General features: G+C 36.5%; 1 protein-coding gene across 1 annotated transcript in view; it reads left to right on the top strand.

Annotated features, from left to right (window-relative positions):
• LOC121431620 (WD repeat and FYVE domain-containing protein 3-like) overlaps nucleotides 1-18,705 on the top strand; it is a 105,220-nt gene that overhangs the window by 12,636 nt on the left and 73,879 nt on the right. The window contains exons 2-6 of the mRNA XM_041629202.1: nucleotides 6,692-6,957; nucleotides 10,076-10,199; nucleotides 15,540-15,853; nucleotides 16,818-17,010; nucleotides 18,315-18,501. Of these exons, the coding sequence (XP_041485136.1) occupies nucleotides 6,772-6,957; nucleotides 10,076-10,199; nucleotides 15,540-15,853; nucleotides 16,818-17,010; nucleotides 18,315-18,501 (1,004 nt within the window). The 5' untranslated portion in view covers nucleotides 6,692-6,771. The remainder of the gene's footprint in view (nucleotides 1-6,691; nucleotides 6,958-10,075; nucleotides 10,200-15,539; nucleotides 15,854-16,817; nucleotides 17,011-18,314; nucleotides 18,502-18,705) is intronic.

The raw sequence follows: 18,705 nt of genomic DNA on the forward strand, positions 1-18,705 counted from the left end.
TACAAAGTCTGTACATATCCTTAAAAGGCAAGCAGTACATGCATACATGTACATATAAAAAAAAATCACTTTTAAGATTATGACCTAGGTTTACTTTGTTTGTATTTTCCTCTTTTTTTTGCATACTGTATATGACCAGGGACGTTCCCTGACAGTATGACTACAATGTATGTACATGTGCATAGATAAGACAATATTTTTCTTGTGCAGGTTGTACAGTATTATCTTTATTTTGTCTTCTTTGAGTGTGCAATTACAGAAAAATGTCAATATACATGTACATGTATGTTCAGGAAATCAGAAATATATTATGCTAATTTTATCATAAAAAAAAACCAATTACCAACATAGAGGCCAGACAGACTGCCTCTTCAGTTTACCCAGATTTAGCCGTGGCAAGCTAAAATAGTTTTAATACAGGAGTATCTCGGGGGAGATTACCATCATGTTCAATCTTATATAGTGTGGAAGATTCGTGAAAGGTCACCCGAGAGTGTTATATGTCTAGAGCATATTGGTTTGCACTGGGCAGAGATACCCCTTCACACTGGCAAAATTTTCCTAGTTAATAATCCAGTACTATAGGGTTAAATGGCAAGTTAGCCCCACCGACATGTATCGTCCGGGGTTATTAAAATGTTGCCCACGTTCCTTCTCAAAGTTTTTTTTTTCCAACTTGGGCTAACCCCACCTATAGTGTGTACAGGATTATTTTGCCAGGGTGCAAAATTGCAAGATTAGCCGGGCAATTATCATGTTTATAAGTTGTAGTGAGAAAAGAAACCTGGCCAAGCCAAGGATGATGCAGTCAATGCTCCATGTACATGTACATGTAAAATGTGTACTTACATGTACATGTAGGCCAGAGTTGCGACTGGGCCAGCGCTGATGTAAACTGCTTTACACCTATGGCTACCACAAGTCCGGATTTACTGACTTTTGTGTGAGAAAAGAAAGTGTTTTCTTTAATACATGTAGCTGGGGTTAGGCAGAAAATTTGAACTGTGCAGAAAAGAGTTTTTTTTACAGGATTGTCTGGGGTTAACTAAAAATGTCATGAGAAAAAAAATTAAATGTCTGGGTCTGGGGTACATTTATTCACTCTCATGCCCCCAAATCACAATTTTTTGTCTTGCCTGCCTGCAGTAGCAGAAGCAAGACATGGGCACGATGGTGGCAATGAGAGTGATGTCGTCAATATTGAAATCTTTATTTTTTGAAATGTCATCTTAACTTTGGAAGTACATGTACATATGGATCTACATACTGTACATGTATTCCGTAAGGATATATTAAAGCTACAATGCAGTATCACTGATAATTGTTCGTTAGATTCAGGTAACAGGATAAAGGTCGAAGGTTGTGAAGGTCAGTGAACTTACAAGTGTGTTTGGTATACATGTAAACATGAAATCTTAACCAAGATTATTATTATTTTTTTCATGAATGTATGGATAATAAATAAGCAGTAGAGAGACTCGAGGAAGACGAACAGTCAACCTGCCTGAAACGTCGAGTCTCTCTACTGCTTCTGCTCATCTATAATACTCCACATGGTGTACTGTAAACCACATCTACAACATACATGTACATGCCACCATGCAAACCTTCAAATAATAATGTGAAGGGGATGTACCACTGATCTGATTGATCATTTAGCACAAGTTTTAGGTCACATGATCAAGGTAAAGAGTCATACATGTAGTGCCAATCAACTGACTGCATGTATGCTGTTTCAACATCAGAACCCTTTTTTCAAAATTAAAACCAAGATTTATGATTTTGAATTTTCAAGATACAGTGTAATATTGAAACTAATGATTTTACATACAAATACTAATAGATATTTTTGTATTGGCAAATAGATTAATGAAATTTCAGGTCACTAGGCTAATGTCAAAGGTCATTTTGGGGGTGAATAAACTGACATTAACGTTAAAAAAAACTTAACCAAAAGTTAATGTTTTGAATATTCAATGTGTTATTAATATTATCTTTGAGGTTAAATTTCTCAGAAACTTGAACAGATTTCTTTGGTCTCAGATATTCAACTTTATCGTAAAAAAAAATAACGTACAGGTTTGAAGTTTTGAACATCTGACCACAAATATGGGACTGAATTCCATACATTTACACTAATTACAAATTTGTATGACTTGAGATGAGACTAATCCCTGCCAACCCATGGTTGCATTAATCATGGACCTACCACTCTGAGTGGTAGGTCCATGCATTAATGGAGTAGAAGCTACATAGCTGGTCAGTGCCCTGACACCACTCAGCCACTTAAGTCGCCACATCAAGATGCGCTGTTGCTGCGCCATGGGAATATTTCCTCTCCTTCATTCACCTTGATTGTACCATAGTTGTCTGCAGGCACGGATCTTTGTTTTTTGCATAGTGCAGAGTCTGAATGAGACTACTTATACATGTACACACCAGGGAAGAAATTGCATGGGGGGGGGGGAAGCATGGGGAGATTTTGCCCCTGAAATGCTCAAAAGAGCTTAGAAGAATCCAGGATGATATTAAGGGACGAGTCCACCCCAACAAAAACTTGATTTGAATAAAAAGAGAAAAATTCAACAAGCATAACACTGAAAATTTCATCAAGATCGGATGTAAAATAAGAAAGTTATGGCATTTTAAAGTTTCGCTTATTTTCAACAAAATAGTTCATATGAACAAAATAGTTCATATGAAGTTACATCCAAATGAGAGAGTTGATGTCATCACTCACTCACTATTTCTTTTGTATGAAATAAGAAATATTTTTATTTTCTCGTCATTGTCATGTGAAATGAAGTTTCATTCCTCCCTAAACACATGGAATTGCATTATTTTAACATTTTGTGCTTCAGGCAAGGAGGTCCTAATCGTCAAATTCGTAAAAATTGAAATATTGTATAATTCAAACAATAAAAAACAAAGAGTGAGTGAGTGACATCATCGACTCTCTCATTTGGATGTAACTGGCTTGTTCATATTTAACTATTTTGTTGAAAATAAGCGAAATTTTGAAATGTCATAACTGTCTTATTTTACATCTGATTTTGATGAAATTTTCAGCATTGTGCTTGTCTGATTTTTCTCTGTTGATTCAAATCTACATTTTTCTGAGGTGGACTTGACCTTAAAAAGAACACAGGGAAAGCCTCATTCAATGTGCTTATATACATGTACCTACATGTAGGCCTACAGTATATTATAGCTCTGATGCAGATTTATGCGTTTTTTAATAGAGTCATGAAAAAAAGCCTAGAAAATTGGAAATAAAATAATATTTTTACCTGCAAATGCTTTGTACATAAATATGAATAAGGTTTGGAGTCTAGTCTTCACCCTAAACTTGATATTATTTGTTAAAGTGCCAATGTTATTAAAGTCTGTGCTTACAGACTACCCTGTACCTTCAAAAATCAGTCAGTTCAGGAGAAGGAGGTATGGCCCTTATTCTTGCATTCAGGCATGCTCGGTGAGTTCTACTCAGAATTATAATTTTGCCCAGACTGCGTGTGAGATTTACATGTACCGGTACATGAAATGAATTTTAAATGGTATTGGTCTAAAACATTGGATCATTGTATGGAAAACTCTCTTTCATTGAGACTTTGTGCTAATGAGCATCTCCCTTTTGATAATGCTAAACAAGGCATTTTCAGTCATGCAAGTAGGCTTGTAAACATGTAAGTTTAAAGAGTAGCTCATGGATGGAAAAGAAAAAGAAATTCCTGGTACAGCATGATAATATAATGAATTTAAAAAAATGTTCCTCTTTATAAATATGGTACTTACATAAATATTTCATTGTAAAGATATCGGTAAGTGGCTTATAAAAAGGGGCGTGATCTAACCAACACTGTCATTGACTGTGTTTAATAATAGCTAGTCTTAAAATGAACCTTGTGAGATTTATCTTTATAATAATATTCATTCATTCATTCATTATTTCATTCATTCATTTAATGGTTTATTCAATACATTGTAGACATGTATTGCAGCAAAAACTGAATTACACATGCTTTACAGGGTACATGTTAAAAAACACAGAGACAATTTAAATAATTCACATACATTTGCACAATAAATTATTGATAAAGATGAATGAATAATGGGAGAATTCATATGGTAGAATGATATTCATTCATAATAAAACTTTTAAAAGCACAATAAAGTGAATGGTAATTAAAAACTATTTCACTATTTCTATTAACATGTATATATATATCAAACGTTTTTTTTAAAGAATTTTCAAATTATTTCAGTTATGATTTGTAATATTTGTTAAGCACAAGTACATGTACAAGATTATGGAGGGCACTGTTTTTAAATCTGTTTGTCTTGTATTTGAATTCTGTATATTTGTTTGCATTTCGAAGAAATTTATTAATTCTTTGAGGAGGTAACAGAGACTGACATTCTGAGAATAAATTAGCCTATAATTTTTGTGAAGAGAAACTATTTGCTCTTAAGAGGAGAAGTACATGTACTTGTTTTGCTTTATTGCAGTATGGATGCATCAAGTCGTGAATTACTGTGTTATGGCTCAAGTTGGCCTACATGTACATGTACAAATGTACTGTATAGTACAAGACTACACTGCACAAAATATTGCATCATGGGTAATGAGCCTGGCCAGATATTAGTAGTTGAGGACTTGAGGTGGCGCTATTAGTGCTTCTGGTTGGTATGCCCTTTAATACAGCTCTAGATAGTAGATACATGTACATGTATTAATATCTGGTCATTGTATTCAGTATTAACAAGGAATTTTAGATGGATGATATACAAATGTACATGTATACAGTGCATCCCACAAAAAAGGAAATCCGTTTTCACAGCTAGATATCACAATTATTACTCATGTTTTTACTATGAATTTGATTCTTTTTAATGTGGTATTAGTGGAATCTCATCTTTAATTTGAGACCAACGACTTTGATAGCAAATCAATAAAACATGGCAGATTGCCAACAATAAATATTGAGGCCTATCAGAAACGATTTGCACAGAGAATCGCAATCTGAATCCACTCTCATTTCAGGGATCAGTGAGAGAAACTTAACAAAGAAAACAAAAGAAATGCTTATGAGCCTGTCGTTGAATAAGCATGGTTGTCGTTTCACAAACCAATCTTGTTCAATTTTTCTGCGCAACCTGATTTTTAAAATTTCAAACTCGTCTAGTTGATTAATGCGTGAAGTTTTCATCACATATTTAGGTATCAAAATGTAGAGGAATAATTGAATTGTATGATAACGTAAATGAAATATCTTAATTAATTTGCCTTTGAAGTATTAGGTGTGGGAATCCTGGCTTCCTTTTTTCTGTGACGCTCTGTATAAAGCATTCTTGAAGTTCAAGATTGAATAATAAAGAAAACTATTGCAGCCTTGAAATGAGACTAGTGCATGGACAGGTTTTTCTCATGGTGGAACAGGTGATGCTCCTAAAGGCATGAACGTATCAGGATTTTATAATTGCGCCGAGAATCCCAGGAAACTCTTGTCCGAGTGATTATTAATTGTGCCCGTCCGTCCGCTGATAAAGCCATCTCCAACTGGCCTTGGCGTGAAGGCCATTGATATGTAGCTGTAGTACATGTACATGTACATGTATGAGCAGGTTCTAGGATCAATATCTGCCCATGGCATGCTTGTGTCAATTCGGGTAGAGGCCGTCCGATCATTGCGTGAGGACTGTTGCTGTACATGGCCAAGAGGGTGAAAGAAGAGCGCTGTGTGCTGGTTGTGTGATTGGTGCTGTATTTGATTACAGCTGTGATTACCCTAGAAGGAATATCATTGTCAAGATTTTACCCTTTACACAAAAAGTAGTTGAGTGAGGTTCCTGTTGATTTGTGTTGACTGCTGTTTGTGCTAGTACAGAATATGAACTGCTGTACAGTTCTGCATACGTGTATATCTGAGCAAGGTTACTATTGTTTAATATTGTTGTTTATTATTATTAAATTATTATTATCAAACTTTTATTATTATAATTTGTTGTTCATTATTGTTGTTATTTATTTATTTATTTATTTATTTTTTGGGAAGGGAGGGGTACATGTAGATTCATTTTTCTGTTTTTGATGTATTGCATGATTTGAACGAGTATTAATTACATACCTCTAGGGCATACATGTACATGATATTTTTGTTTCTATAGGAGACATTCTGTTTTGTGGTTATTCATTGTTTGTCCAGAGTTTTATAGTGAACATGTACATGTAGATGTATTTTGTAGAAAGATGTGCCAGATGAATATGTAGATTAGATCTCTATTTAATAGATCTATCTCTATTGATTTCAAAAGTCCCCCTTCCAAAACCATGCTTTTTTGCATCATGTACATGTGTACATGTACTCTATATTCATGTGGAATACTGTACATGTACATTATGTTGTGAAACATTGTTTTTGAGATTTTTGCTAATGGTCATTTAAACCCATGACATAATAATTTCATTTTCCACAAACTTGTTCAATTTTTACATGTACATGTATATCTTGACTTTAATATATTGATTTAATATGGTATTGTTATTGTGGTATAATGATGCTTGTTTTGTTAATGATGTTCTAATTATTGTTGAAAATTGTTATTATTGCTTGTGTTGTTGTTTGATTGATGTTTAATGTTGTTGTGTATTATTATCATGTGTGTATCTTTTCTTCATGTATATATTCAGATGGTGGAGTAGGTGTGTAGGAGACCCTGGCTGCTGCTACATCAATCTAGGACACACCCCCCATCTACCACCCACCAATCATGTTCTCGTTCATGAGGGGGAGGGGCCTGCGGCTCCCCGGCTCCTCTTCAACCAACACGCAGGACAGTGCACTGGGACTGATGCACCTGCGGAAGCTCTACGTGGAGCTGTGCTGCACGGCCCAGCCCCTCTCGCAGAAGGAGCACGAGGACAAGCTCTACATGATGTTGCCCCTATTCTGCAAGGTCAGTCACGCCCCCTTTTCACTTGGAGCTCTGTGAAAATAATTAGAGTCGTTTTCCTGAAACTAGAATCTTTTGAATAAAGCAAGAGAAATAAAAGCAAGAGAAATAAAATAAGGAAAACAGGTATCACAAAGCACAGGAAAGGGTCACCAACCCTGTGTAAATTATGAACAACTTAAATCTTTATGAAACACCTGGGGGTGTATAAGTTTGAAATAGAGTCGCACTTAAATGCCGACGCATACACAATATGAATTGACCAATATGCAGTACTGCGTGTCCTTTGGCATGACCAATGCGATCATGCCTTTTATACTGCACGCAACTAGGCATTTAAAGTGCGAGTCTAAGTCATACTTAAATCTTTGTGAAATACCCCACAGGATCTGCCACTGTGTGATGATTTTATTTGTAAACAATTATTTGTAAACAATTATTATTTTCAGAGAGAATCTTCCATCAGGCAGCACAAAACAGATATGTTTTGTTTTTATATTTGCTTGCACATGTACTTGTATTTTTGTTCCTTTTAATAGTTTATTTAAATTCTCATTTGGAAAAGAAAGAATTGTTTCCTATTGCCCTTCCTGTGTGCCATGTGATTTAATCCTGGCAAATTGACAATGGTGATGGACATTAATTTCTGTTTTGTTGAGTTGTAAAGTACATACAGATCAGTCATGTGCTTTGTAAGTGGGGCATTCATGTACATTTACAGTAATTTAAGATTTGAGAGATGAGATACATGTAATAAATATCAAGTGGAGCCCTTGTCAGGTCTCAATGAGAAATGACAACAATAATTATTGGTTTGTGTGGTTTAGAGTCTTTTGTTGTCAAAATCAAGATTGTCTTTTAGGTTTCATGTTTTACACGAGAATCTTTCATAATATGTGTTTTAATACAACTGAAAAAGTTACATGTAGGCCTACTAATTGAGAGTTTCTCTCTCTGCATTCAGTATAATGTTTGATAGTAATTTGTGTGTACTTTACTGTTAATATTTACATTTATTTATTTTTTATGGGGGGGGGGAGCCTTTGCTTGGTATACATTGTAGATGTTGTTTTGATTTCTTATTAACTGTCAGAAGCGTAGTCAGAAAGCAGGGCATATGTTTGACAGACTGATGTACAGATGGATACATGTAGGTCAAGGATGAACTGTGGGGGGGGGGGGTGCATGAAAAAATAAAACTCATAAAAAATGAAGGTAATCATCACTCATGAGGTGTATTTCTTGATACATTATTTTTTACTTGAGCTGCGTCTGCATGCATTTGTATACACTGTACAGCGCGTCCCAAAAAAATGTCCCTCTGATATGCGGCTTAATAACTTCAAAAAATAAAAATTATTCTCAATGAAATGTATGGATATAGGAAGCCCATCTCATGTTCTAACTTCTATAAAAAATTTCATTGGTCTCGCTTCAGTAGTTTTTAATACACAGCCCATTTTGTAAAAGTGGTGCTTTTCAATCCATTCCAAGTTTATATGCATGCAACACTGCTTTGTGTTCTGCACTTTCTTGCATATCAACCCCCTTTGACCATTCTGACCAAGGAGATATCACCTCTATCTCCTTGTTCTGACCAAGGAATTCCCTGATCTGACCAGGGAAATCTCCCGGGGGGCCACTTCCATTCACAAGTGGATACCATGCGCGACCATGGGGTCTCGAAAAGCACCCTAAACACGTAATTTCCATTTTCTGAAAATGCACCCCTTAACAAGTATTGGCGTTTGAAACCCTACCCTTAACAAGTATTGGAAACAAAACGATACTCTTGGCAAATGTTCCCTGAAATGAACCCCTAAACAAGTAAAGGAATGTTTTATTGTTACGGGTCCTTCGGTCGTCGGCTTTACCTTATTTGGTTTAGTACGACCCCACCTTCTACACCTCGCGCAAATCAGACCCTAAACACGAAGTGTTGGGGCAAAAAAGACATCCTTTATAAAACATTTTATCTTTGTTTTATCATCCCCGCAAATTCGACCCTAAACACGTAGTTTTCCTAGCGAAATAGATACCCTTTTTTCATTATTTTTGTGTTTTTGACACCCTTATCACGTTACGTACGTAACGTGCCCTATCGTGAAAAAGACATCCTTTTTACGTGTTTTTTTGGTCGCGCATGGTATCCACTCGTCAATGTAAGTGGCCCCCCAGGGGAAATCTCCATGATCTAACCAGGCTCATCGAATCGCAACCTTGAGCATGTTCAGAAGGGCAAAACAGTATTTGACAGTTCATTTCATGTTTGATAAACGGGAGATGCACAATGATTGAGACAACGGGTCACGTCTGTTTCATGCAAAATTCCAACAATACTGCATTTTTGTTTTCATTACTTTTTTAGTTAATTAGCTACTAAGGTCAAGTTCAATAATTCAGTGTAACTTTTTAAAAGAAAAAAGTCTAAAATTTCTTTGGTATAGTTCCTTTTTGCAAAGGGTGATTAACTTGTTGATTCCCCCTTTTTCAGCTTATTTTACTCATCCATCGTTCACATTTTCTTTCAAGTTGTTGCACTGATTCCTCTTATCAATCATCAAACATACTTAATTTTTTATGTTTCGTGTCCTTCTGAACATGCTCAAGTTTATGATTTGATGAGCCTAGATATGATTAATAGGGAATTATCCCTGCTCAGATCCTGGATGTAAGAATGGGGGTTAACATGCCATAGACAATGAAGAAATGCATCAATGGTGCAAACCTGGAATGAAAGTGCACCACTGTTACGTAACAGAGTGTGTATTCAAAACCGCTGAAGCGCGACCAATGAAATTTTCATAAAAGTTAGAACATGAAATGAGCTTTCTACTCATGAACATTTATTTGAGAATCCTACCACATTTTTGAATTAATTCAGTCCTATGTCAGAGGGACATTTTTTTTGGGACGCGCTGTACATCAACTTGAAAAAGATAATTATGCAGCAGTAGTCACATTTTCATTCTAACTCCTAAACTTCATGATGCAAACCTTTTCATTCTCTTTTTTTTTGCAGCTGTCTCTTCCCAATGAGGCTTCCATTTGACATGGAGGATGTATTAGGAAATACTCTTGAACTAAAGACATGCTCTCTTTGAACTATTATTTTTTTCAGGTCTTTGAAAACAGCCCAGCCACAGAAATGATAGACAAATTTGGAGATGTCCTGCAGTTCTCCAATCATATTGCTCGTTTGTTTGTTACTGAAGTCAGGCGGAGAGCATCTGACCAATCAACAGGTATGTCTTATAACGGCCATCTGAGGTGGATGGATTGAAGATTTCATAAGTGGGGTGGGAGGGGGGGGGGTGACGTGCCAGTATGTTGCTCGGTTTTGTTTGGCTAAAAAGGGTTCTCATCCCCTGTGAGGATGTTGTCTTTAAAAAGATATGATACTATAAAAATAATTAAAAAAGAGGGAGGTCATTAGTTCTGAGCAGACATGATAACCCTGAAAAATCTGACAGGAAAAAAATAAAACTGTCCTCCAAAGACCTGAATTTGCACCTTTAATTATAAATGATAGGGTTATACTGTATGTAGAAATAATAGGCCTAAAAATTAGCTTTTTGCCAAGGGGCAGAAAGGTCTATAAAAACAATCTGGGGGTGTTTCTCAAAAGATTCAAGCATGACTTTAAAGGTCAAGTCCACCTCAGAAAAATGTTGATTTGAATCAATAGAGAAAAATCAGACAAGCACAATGCTGAAAATTTCATCAAAATTGGATGTAAAATAAGAAAGTTATGACATTTCAAAGTTTCGCTTATTTTTAACAAAATAGTTATATGAACGAGCCAGTATACATCCAAATGAGAGTCGATGATGTCACTCACTCACTATTTCTTTTGTTTTTTATTGTTTGAATTATACAATATTTCAATTTTTACGAATTTGATGATTAGGACCTCCTTGCCTGAAGCACAAAATGTTAAAACAATGGAATTCCATGTGTTCAGGGAGGAATGAATCTTCATTTCACATGACAATGACGAGAAAATAAAAATATTTCATATTTCATATAATAAAATACAAAAGAAATAGTGAGTGAGTGATGTCATCAGTTCCCTCATTTGCATACCGACTGCGATGTGCATATAACTGTTTTGTGAAATGAAGCGAAACTTTAAAATGTCATACCTTTCTTATTTTACATCCGATTTTGATGTTATGCTTGTTGAATTTTTCTCTTTTTATTCAAATCAAGTTTTTGTTGGGGTGGACTTGTCCTTTAAGGGTTGCACAAAGTAAATGCCGACGCGTATATGATATATGCAATGTACGCAACTTGGCATTTAAGTGTGATTCTAAGTCATACTCTAAATATTTTTGAAACATCCCCCCCCCCCGTGGATACATGTCTGTAAAACCCCAAAGCATGCATACACCCTCACACACAATAGGTGGTTTCAGACCGCCTCGAAGTTTGCCAATTCCAGGTATTCTCTGATCGGGAAATTTACCCCGATCAGAAAATACCAGGTATTTTGGTAATGTGAAAGCAAACTACGCGTAATTTCCCCGAAAGAAAATACTCGCTAAATAGTAGGTACTTGGCGAAATTACGAGAACTTTCGTGGGGATTTTTCCAAGGTCGCAGGTATTTTGGCGATGTGAAAGCAAATTACGGGAACTTTTAGCCCAGCGTGTCGTTGGGCGCGGCGGCGTGGGTGGCTGCTGGGCTAGTGATTTTGAATCTTGCGCCTTGCCTGCTTATCAGACCATACTGCGCATGCTCGTAACTTCGGGAACTTATCCCGAAGGATGTGTTTCGGGGCGGTGTGAATGCAGGAATAATTAACGGGTATTTTTTAGCCTTAAGAAGTTCTCGTAATTTAACGGGGATTCTTGTGATCGAGGCGGTTTGAAACCACCTAATATCAAAAGCAATTTGCAAACACATATAGCCCCTGTGTCAACAGAGTCTGATGATGATTCATAGACCTGTGTATGTATTAAGGTCAGTGATTAACACTTAGAATGAGGGTGATAATTACTGTCTCAGCCAGCTGACCTGAATGTTCAAGGCCTAATCTAATTATTCATCCAGGGAACCTTGCTGTGATTTTATATCAAACTTGCACCAATGATCTTCATATTGTGCTTATGAGATCATTTGCATACCATGGTCACTTTGCATACAAAATAGTTTCTTCGTGAATATTTAATTTTCATATTGAGTATTTAATTTTTATCCTACATGTATGCATGGATAACAAATGCAGTATTCATTCCGTCCACTACTGAAAACAAGTTCACATGTGTGCAGGATAACATGTACATGTAAATTATGCATACATGTATCTGCATGTAGATCATATTTTGCACATGCTGTCATTGATACCACTTAAAGTTTAAATATTTTGTTTTTCTTGATTGTACACGTAAAAGGAAAATAAGATTGATACACATAAAATGTACATGTATCTCATGGAGCACTTGTGTCATTTGTCACTGCAATTTTGCATTATTAAGAAATTGTGGAAAAACAATACACAATATACACTCGTAGAGCATAATGAACATATTGTTGTTCATATGCAGAAAGAGAAAAGTAATATTTATACATGTACATTAAAGAGAAATAGTAGAGAGATTTTTTCTTATACATAATTCATAGCAGTACAATTATTGTGTAAGTAAAGCTATTAACATGCATATTTTTATAAACAGAAATTATATAAAAATCAAGAAAGAAAAAGGTTATTGAAGAAAGAAAATAGGCTTTTTAAAATTCATTTAACATACAGCAATACATGTACATGTAAGTCTTGAGTGCATTATTTTGTCAATTGTTCTAAACTACATGTAATTACAAGCATTATTAACTCCGAATTGCATATGAAATTGTACTAAGTTTCAAGAAGTAATTGCCATACTGAAGCACTCTGGAGTATATTTATCATCGTTCATTAAGAGTCCTACTCAGAAATATTGTCATATTTATGATGATTAATTACCGCCTCGAAGCCTCTTTGGTACTTCACATTACTCATTTGCATGTAGAGTGTACATGTAATGCTGTCTTCAATAAAGCATACATAGATTCCTGGGTCGCGTCTTATACAAAGAGTTACGATGGATCCGATCAACCTCAATTCTATGGAAATCCATCATTTTCATAATATTTTATACAGGAAATTTGAACAATGTGAATTGAAAACAAAGAGGACACTGAATTTTCAAGAAAACGGTGCATGTATGACTATACCTGATAGAAAATATTTTGACTTTCTAAGAGAGTAATATTTATATATATATATACTCTCTAAAAATATAGGGACAGTGATTTTCCGTTTCAAAAAATTGCCTTTTCCGTTTCAGAAAATCTCAAATTCCGTTTCAGCATAGACTTTGTACACATGGAAAAGTGACAATTCCGTTTCCACATTGAATAGCAAAATTTCACGTACCGTACACTCGCACTGGTAAAAATTGTATCTGCTACTGTACCAACAACACAATAGAATCCGTTCTAATCGAATCTATGCGGGTATATATGATATTTTTACAAACAAATTTAGCATGCATACATCCTCACCTTTCACATTATTAGCATTATTTCACGGTGAAATGATATTTCATCGATAATTTTTTTGGGATTTTTGACACCGTTATCATCAGTCAACAGCGTTTGCCAATTCGCCATCTTGGATTTTAAGACCACGATATCGTACTGTTACATTTTCAAACGTAGAGGGCAGCAACACACGACCGTGTAGTTGAACGATATATGTGTATACAGTGCAGTGAAGCCCAACCCGGCCGGCCGGGTACGGGCGCGGGGTACAATCGAGTGTGCTGATGTCGAGTGCAGTCACGATGTGTGAATTGTCATGATTGTAGCGAAGTGAGATCGTGTTTTCTGGGGTTTTGGGGCCATTTAATATTCTCATTTTGTCGTGATTTTGGAGTAATTTGTGTTGCTATTCTGTGTATTTTGAGGGAAAATACGTTTTCCGTGATTTTCCGTTTGAAATGCCACTTTCCGTTTCAAAAGGCCCTTTCCGTGAATTCCGTCCGTTTTCCGCGATCGCGGAAAATCCCTGTCCCTAAAAATACCATATATATAGATATACTCTCTAAGAACATATTTTGAACAAACATGCATGAGAAATGTTGATGTTGCTGGCTTTCCATAGTTGTGGTTGAATTGATCAATTGCAACTCTTTGTATTAAAGATGGGGCCCTGAACTGTATGTAATTGGGAGTAACATACTGCACTGTTGTGCTCAAATATTTAAAAGTGAACCCCCATCACAAAATGCACTTCTTTATGCTGAGTGTTGAATTTAGAAAACGACACTACAGAGTTTGGCGAGACCAGAGAAACAAACTTTAAAAAAATGTAATATTATATTACCCGACTTCACAATGAAATGTGTAAAACGTGGCAGAACTCCATTTTCTGGAGGGGTTCACTAGCTTCTGAGCACCAATGTACTATACATGTTCATTGCAGTAGATGGTTGATTATTGTTTTTCATAGTTGAAAGAAATTGTCATCATGACAAACATGTACATGTTATATTGATTTCATGGGTAACACATTTTTCTAGAATATACCTTTTTACAACATGTACATGCAATTTTGAAGTTATGGAAATGTACACAATGCACTTGTGTGCATGCAATTATGTAGAAACTACATGTAAATCAGTATTTCTGCATTAGATGTGAATTGGAGTACAAATGTCTGAGCAAGCCAATTAAATTCATGAACACATGTTCCTGGGTAATGTGTAGCTAGGAATTTTAATTAGAGGCAGATGTTGATGACAGCTGGGGAAAAATTCACCAATTTTAGAAGAGAATTCAGGTTTATTTTTTATAGAATTCTTTTATCCCTTTTCAATTGATATATTTGAAAAATTCCTGGTGAAAATACTGTGAAAAAACAATATACATGTAGCTTCATTCAAATTCAGTTTGAAAAAGGTTCATTATTAGTAGTACAAGGAGTCAAGAGTAAGTTCATTTAACATTGATAAATGTTGCCATCATTTAAAATTCAGTGAGTATTGATATCATGATTAAAATGATTCTGAAGTCAAATATATGTAAAACTCTACCTACATGTACTCCCAGAGCCAATTTCTCTCCCTCTCAACTGGTCCAATTACAAAATGTTTTTTTTTCTATATAGTACACTATGTGATAGCTATTTTTTATGTACAGTACTTGAAAGTGAAATTTGGTCATGAATTCTTAAAACTTCAATGGCCCATTTTTCTGAAGTCAGGTTTAATCCAACTATGGTTTGAAGTTGTGGTTTAACTATGGATAGCCAGTTATGACACAACTCTCTCCTGTATGTGTTGGATTTATCAGTTCATTTGACAGCAAAATCATTCATTGAATAAATATGACAATTGTCCGAAAGAATGGTATAGCATGTGTTAGAACAAGAAACATACAATGTAAACAAAATTTTGACATTTTGGTCTCCTCACAATTTTAGCACATACAGTATGTAGTTGGCCTATAAACTGGTCTTTAGAATATGGGAAATTGTATAAAAATGATAGAAGGTATTCACTCATTGAATTGCCTTGTATCAATCATTTGCACACCTACAGAAGCAGCAAGCTGTGCCATCGCCAGCTACCTGGAGATCCAGAACTCGGAGGAGGCTAGCAACGGCTGGATGCTGCTGACCACCCTCAGTCTCCTAGCAACGGGAGGGGCCAGCATTGTCAACACCATGACCATGGCTGCGCTGCCCTCGACCCTCGTCAAGTGTCTCTATCTCTTCTTTGACCTGCCCGAGATACAGGCGCCGACATCGACGACCTCGCCAGATGCGGAGACCAAGGAGGCCGAGGTGAAGGACGGCCTGCAGGCCCTGACGCCGTCCAAGAGACGAGACTTGCTCCATCGGACGGTCGTTCAGGTATTTTCATATAAAAAGATTGATTTATTGTTGTAAATGCAGCAGTCCTTGAACATGTTTGTCTTTCAAAAGCATGGGCCAAATGACCTTGAAAAAGGTCTTTGGTAGAAATATGACATTTTTTTCTACCTCATTTTTATGTGACTTCTTCCAACTGTCATAATGCAGTCAAACCATTGTTAGTGGGTACATTTCGTTAGCAGCCACCTACCTATAGCAATTGGTAAAATTCAATTTTATCAAGGCACATTATAAAACTCCCTGATTTACAACCACCTGCCTATGAAAGCAACATTTTTTTGTTTCCCTTGTATGGTCACTATAGACAGGTCTCACTGTAGTATAATATTCCTCTTGGTCGTCTTTTCAACACTAAGAATTAATCTGAAATAATTTCAATCCCTGAAACCCATGCAAAGAGGCAATTATCTCTCTCTCTCTCTTGAGCCTCTGTAGATTTCAAACTCTAACTATGTGTACATAAATCAATGCAACTCTTTATCATATCACACCTGTTGTCTGCGTTGTAGTGCATCATAAAGGGTTCGTAAGCAGAAGGAAAATATATATATATATGTACCAGAGGCGATTTTGCCTGAAAATGCTTAAAAGAGCCCTGGATAGAAAAATAGCCCTGGAAAATTGCTATTCACTGCCATGTTAAAGCTATTATGCAATCTTGCAGATTTAGGCAGGGGTTTGTGAGAGTAGTACCCGATATATAAAAAAGATAAAATTCTTGCCTGGTACGAGGGATACTTTCCATGCTTCTCATCATCCCAATAATCTTTTGTATGGACTTGATAAAAGTTTTGCAAATTGTGGGGGCTATTATACAATTTTTTTTTGGGGGGGGAGGGGAGGGAGTTTATAGCCCTCAACCCTATGGTATCCTTTTTCAAAGTGCTGAAGGATTTTTGCGATTGAGCATTCCAATGCCTCCTCATTTTCCTATATCCTTCAGCTACTGAGCCGGTTATGCCACTTCACACAGCCCGCCGAGGAGCTTGCCAAGAAGGATGACCTGACCCTTCTCTTCAGTGCCATCACCAGCTACTGTCCTCCCCACAACTTGCCCTGGAGGAAGGGGGCTGCAGAGGTCCTGACGACCATCTCAAGACATGGACTCACCCAGGAGGTGGTGGAATACATCCACAGTAAGTCCCTGCGTGTGAAGCTGAGAAGCTTTCAGGAGTGAGGTCATTTGAATCTCACTTGTGTTGCGAGATCAAACCTGTCTGAATGTAGTTATACACACTTTTTAAAACAAGGTCACACCTAGTTTTATTACCAAGAATGCGTATAGCATTTCCATTCATTTGAATGCAGGATAAAAGAAGATTGTTGATTAAATGCTTTGCTCACGGGCATAGGTGCCGCGGCCAGGTATCAAACCCCAGACTTTCCATGTAAAGTCGGGCGCCTTAGTCCACTCGGCCACATCATTTCCTACACACCTTCCTTAATTTACACACTTGGGTTGTACTCCAATACCGGGCTTCTGGTTCATAAAGACTTCTTATAATAACAACTGAACAGTTTCTAAGTTCAACAAGTTAAATGCCAGCTATTCATATTGCAGGATTTCAGAAGCTTTAAACTGTTATTGCAAAAAATTGTTATTATAACAAGTTATAGATGAGTAATACTTTGAGATCAAATTTGTTGCAGCGTGGTTCTTCAACCTCACCCACCCACACTGGAATGCCAACCATATCTGAGTGTGATCTTTCAAACTTAATAATAATAATTCATGAGATTTATATAGTGCACTTTCCATCTTGATTGGATGCTCAAAGTGCTTCAGAGCAGAACAACAAAAACTATTTACATATAATACATGTCCGAACAATAAGTCAGTACAGGTATGTTTTCAGGTTACCCTTGAAGGTGGTCACTGAAGTCTGGGTTTTCAAACTGTGTGGGAGAGAATTCCACAGGCCCTAGCATGAGCAAAAAAATTGACCGATTTATCAGAGTGGCCATTTAAACATTAGTCACATACAAGTCAATACTCTTTCGAGGGTGATCTTCCAAACCTAGTGTGTGATTCTTCACATTCCACTCGCATTGCTAGACCAAACTCTGCATACAATCAAGCCTGGGCCACGTTGCAAGACCACATGCAGTTAGTCTCAATAATTTTTGATGCACACCATCTCAATCTAATTTTGGGTCCATGACATTTGCACCAGTGACAACTGCTCCGCTGTAAATCTACACACTAATGGAATGACCAACTTCAACCCTGGATTTAACACTATACCCTATCCTAAAGCTAAACCTAAACCTAACAGAAAACCCTATTACAACCCTAACCCTGCGTAGGAGCTTAAAGGAACAATTGTTTCCGGAGCAAATGTCAAGTCACTGTTATTTTACCCATGCTATTCGGATTATGTTACCCGGTGAATGCTTTCAACTTCTTGACCTACTTTGTCTCCCATACTTTGCATTGCAGATAAGAATTGCCTGGGACTCTGTGTGGACAACATGCAATGCAACCAAGAACTGTCCCCGCTAGAGATCGTGGAGATGTGCTTCACCGTCTTCTGCTTCCTCAAGGATTCCAGTGACAAGTCTCACGTTTTACTGGACGATTTCAGAACGTGTCAGGGATACATGTTTCTCACTGACTTTGTACTAAGGTGAGTTCACACTAGTTGCATCTTTGCGTAAAGTCTATAATCATCAAGTGACAAATCTCATATTGTACTAGACAATGACTTTTTTTTTGAAAAAAAAAAGTGAGCCCTGTTCAAACAAGATCTAGTTATCTAATTGAGTAAACTGTGTATTATATGTTAATGAAGCTTATCATTCTTGATAAGGCTTTGTAAGAAACTTATATT

The sequence above is a fragment of the Lytechinus variegatus genome, chromosome 18 (assembly GCF_018143015.1).
Source record: "Lytechinus variegatus isolate NC3 chromosome 18, Lvar_3.0, whole genome shotgun sequence".
NCBI lineage: Eukaryota > Metazoa > Echinodermata > Echinoidea > Temnopleuroida > Toxopneustidae > Lytechinus > Lytechinus variegatus.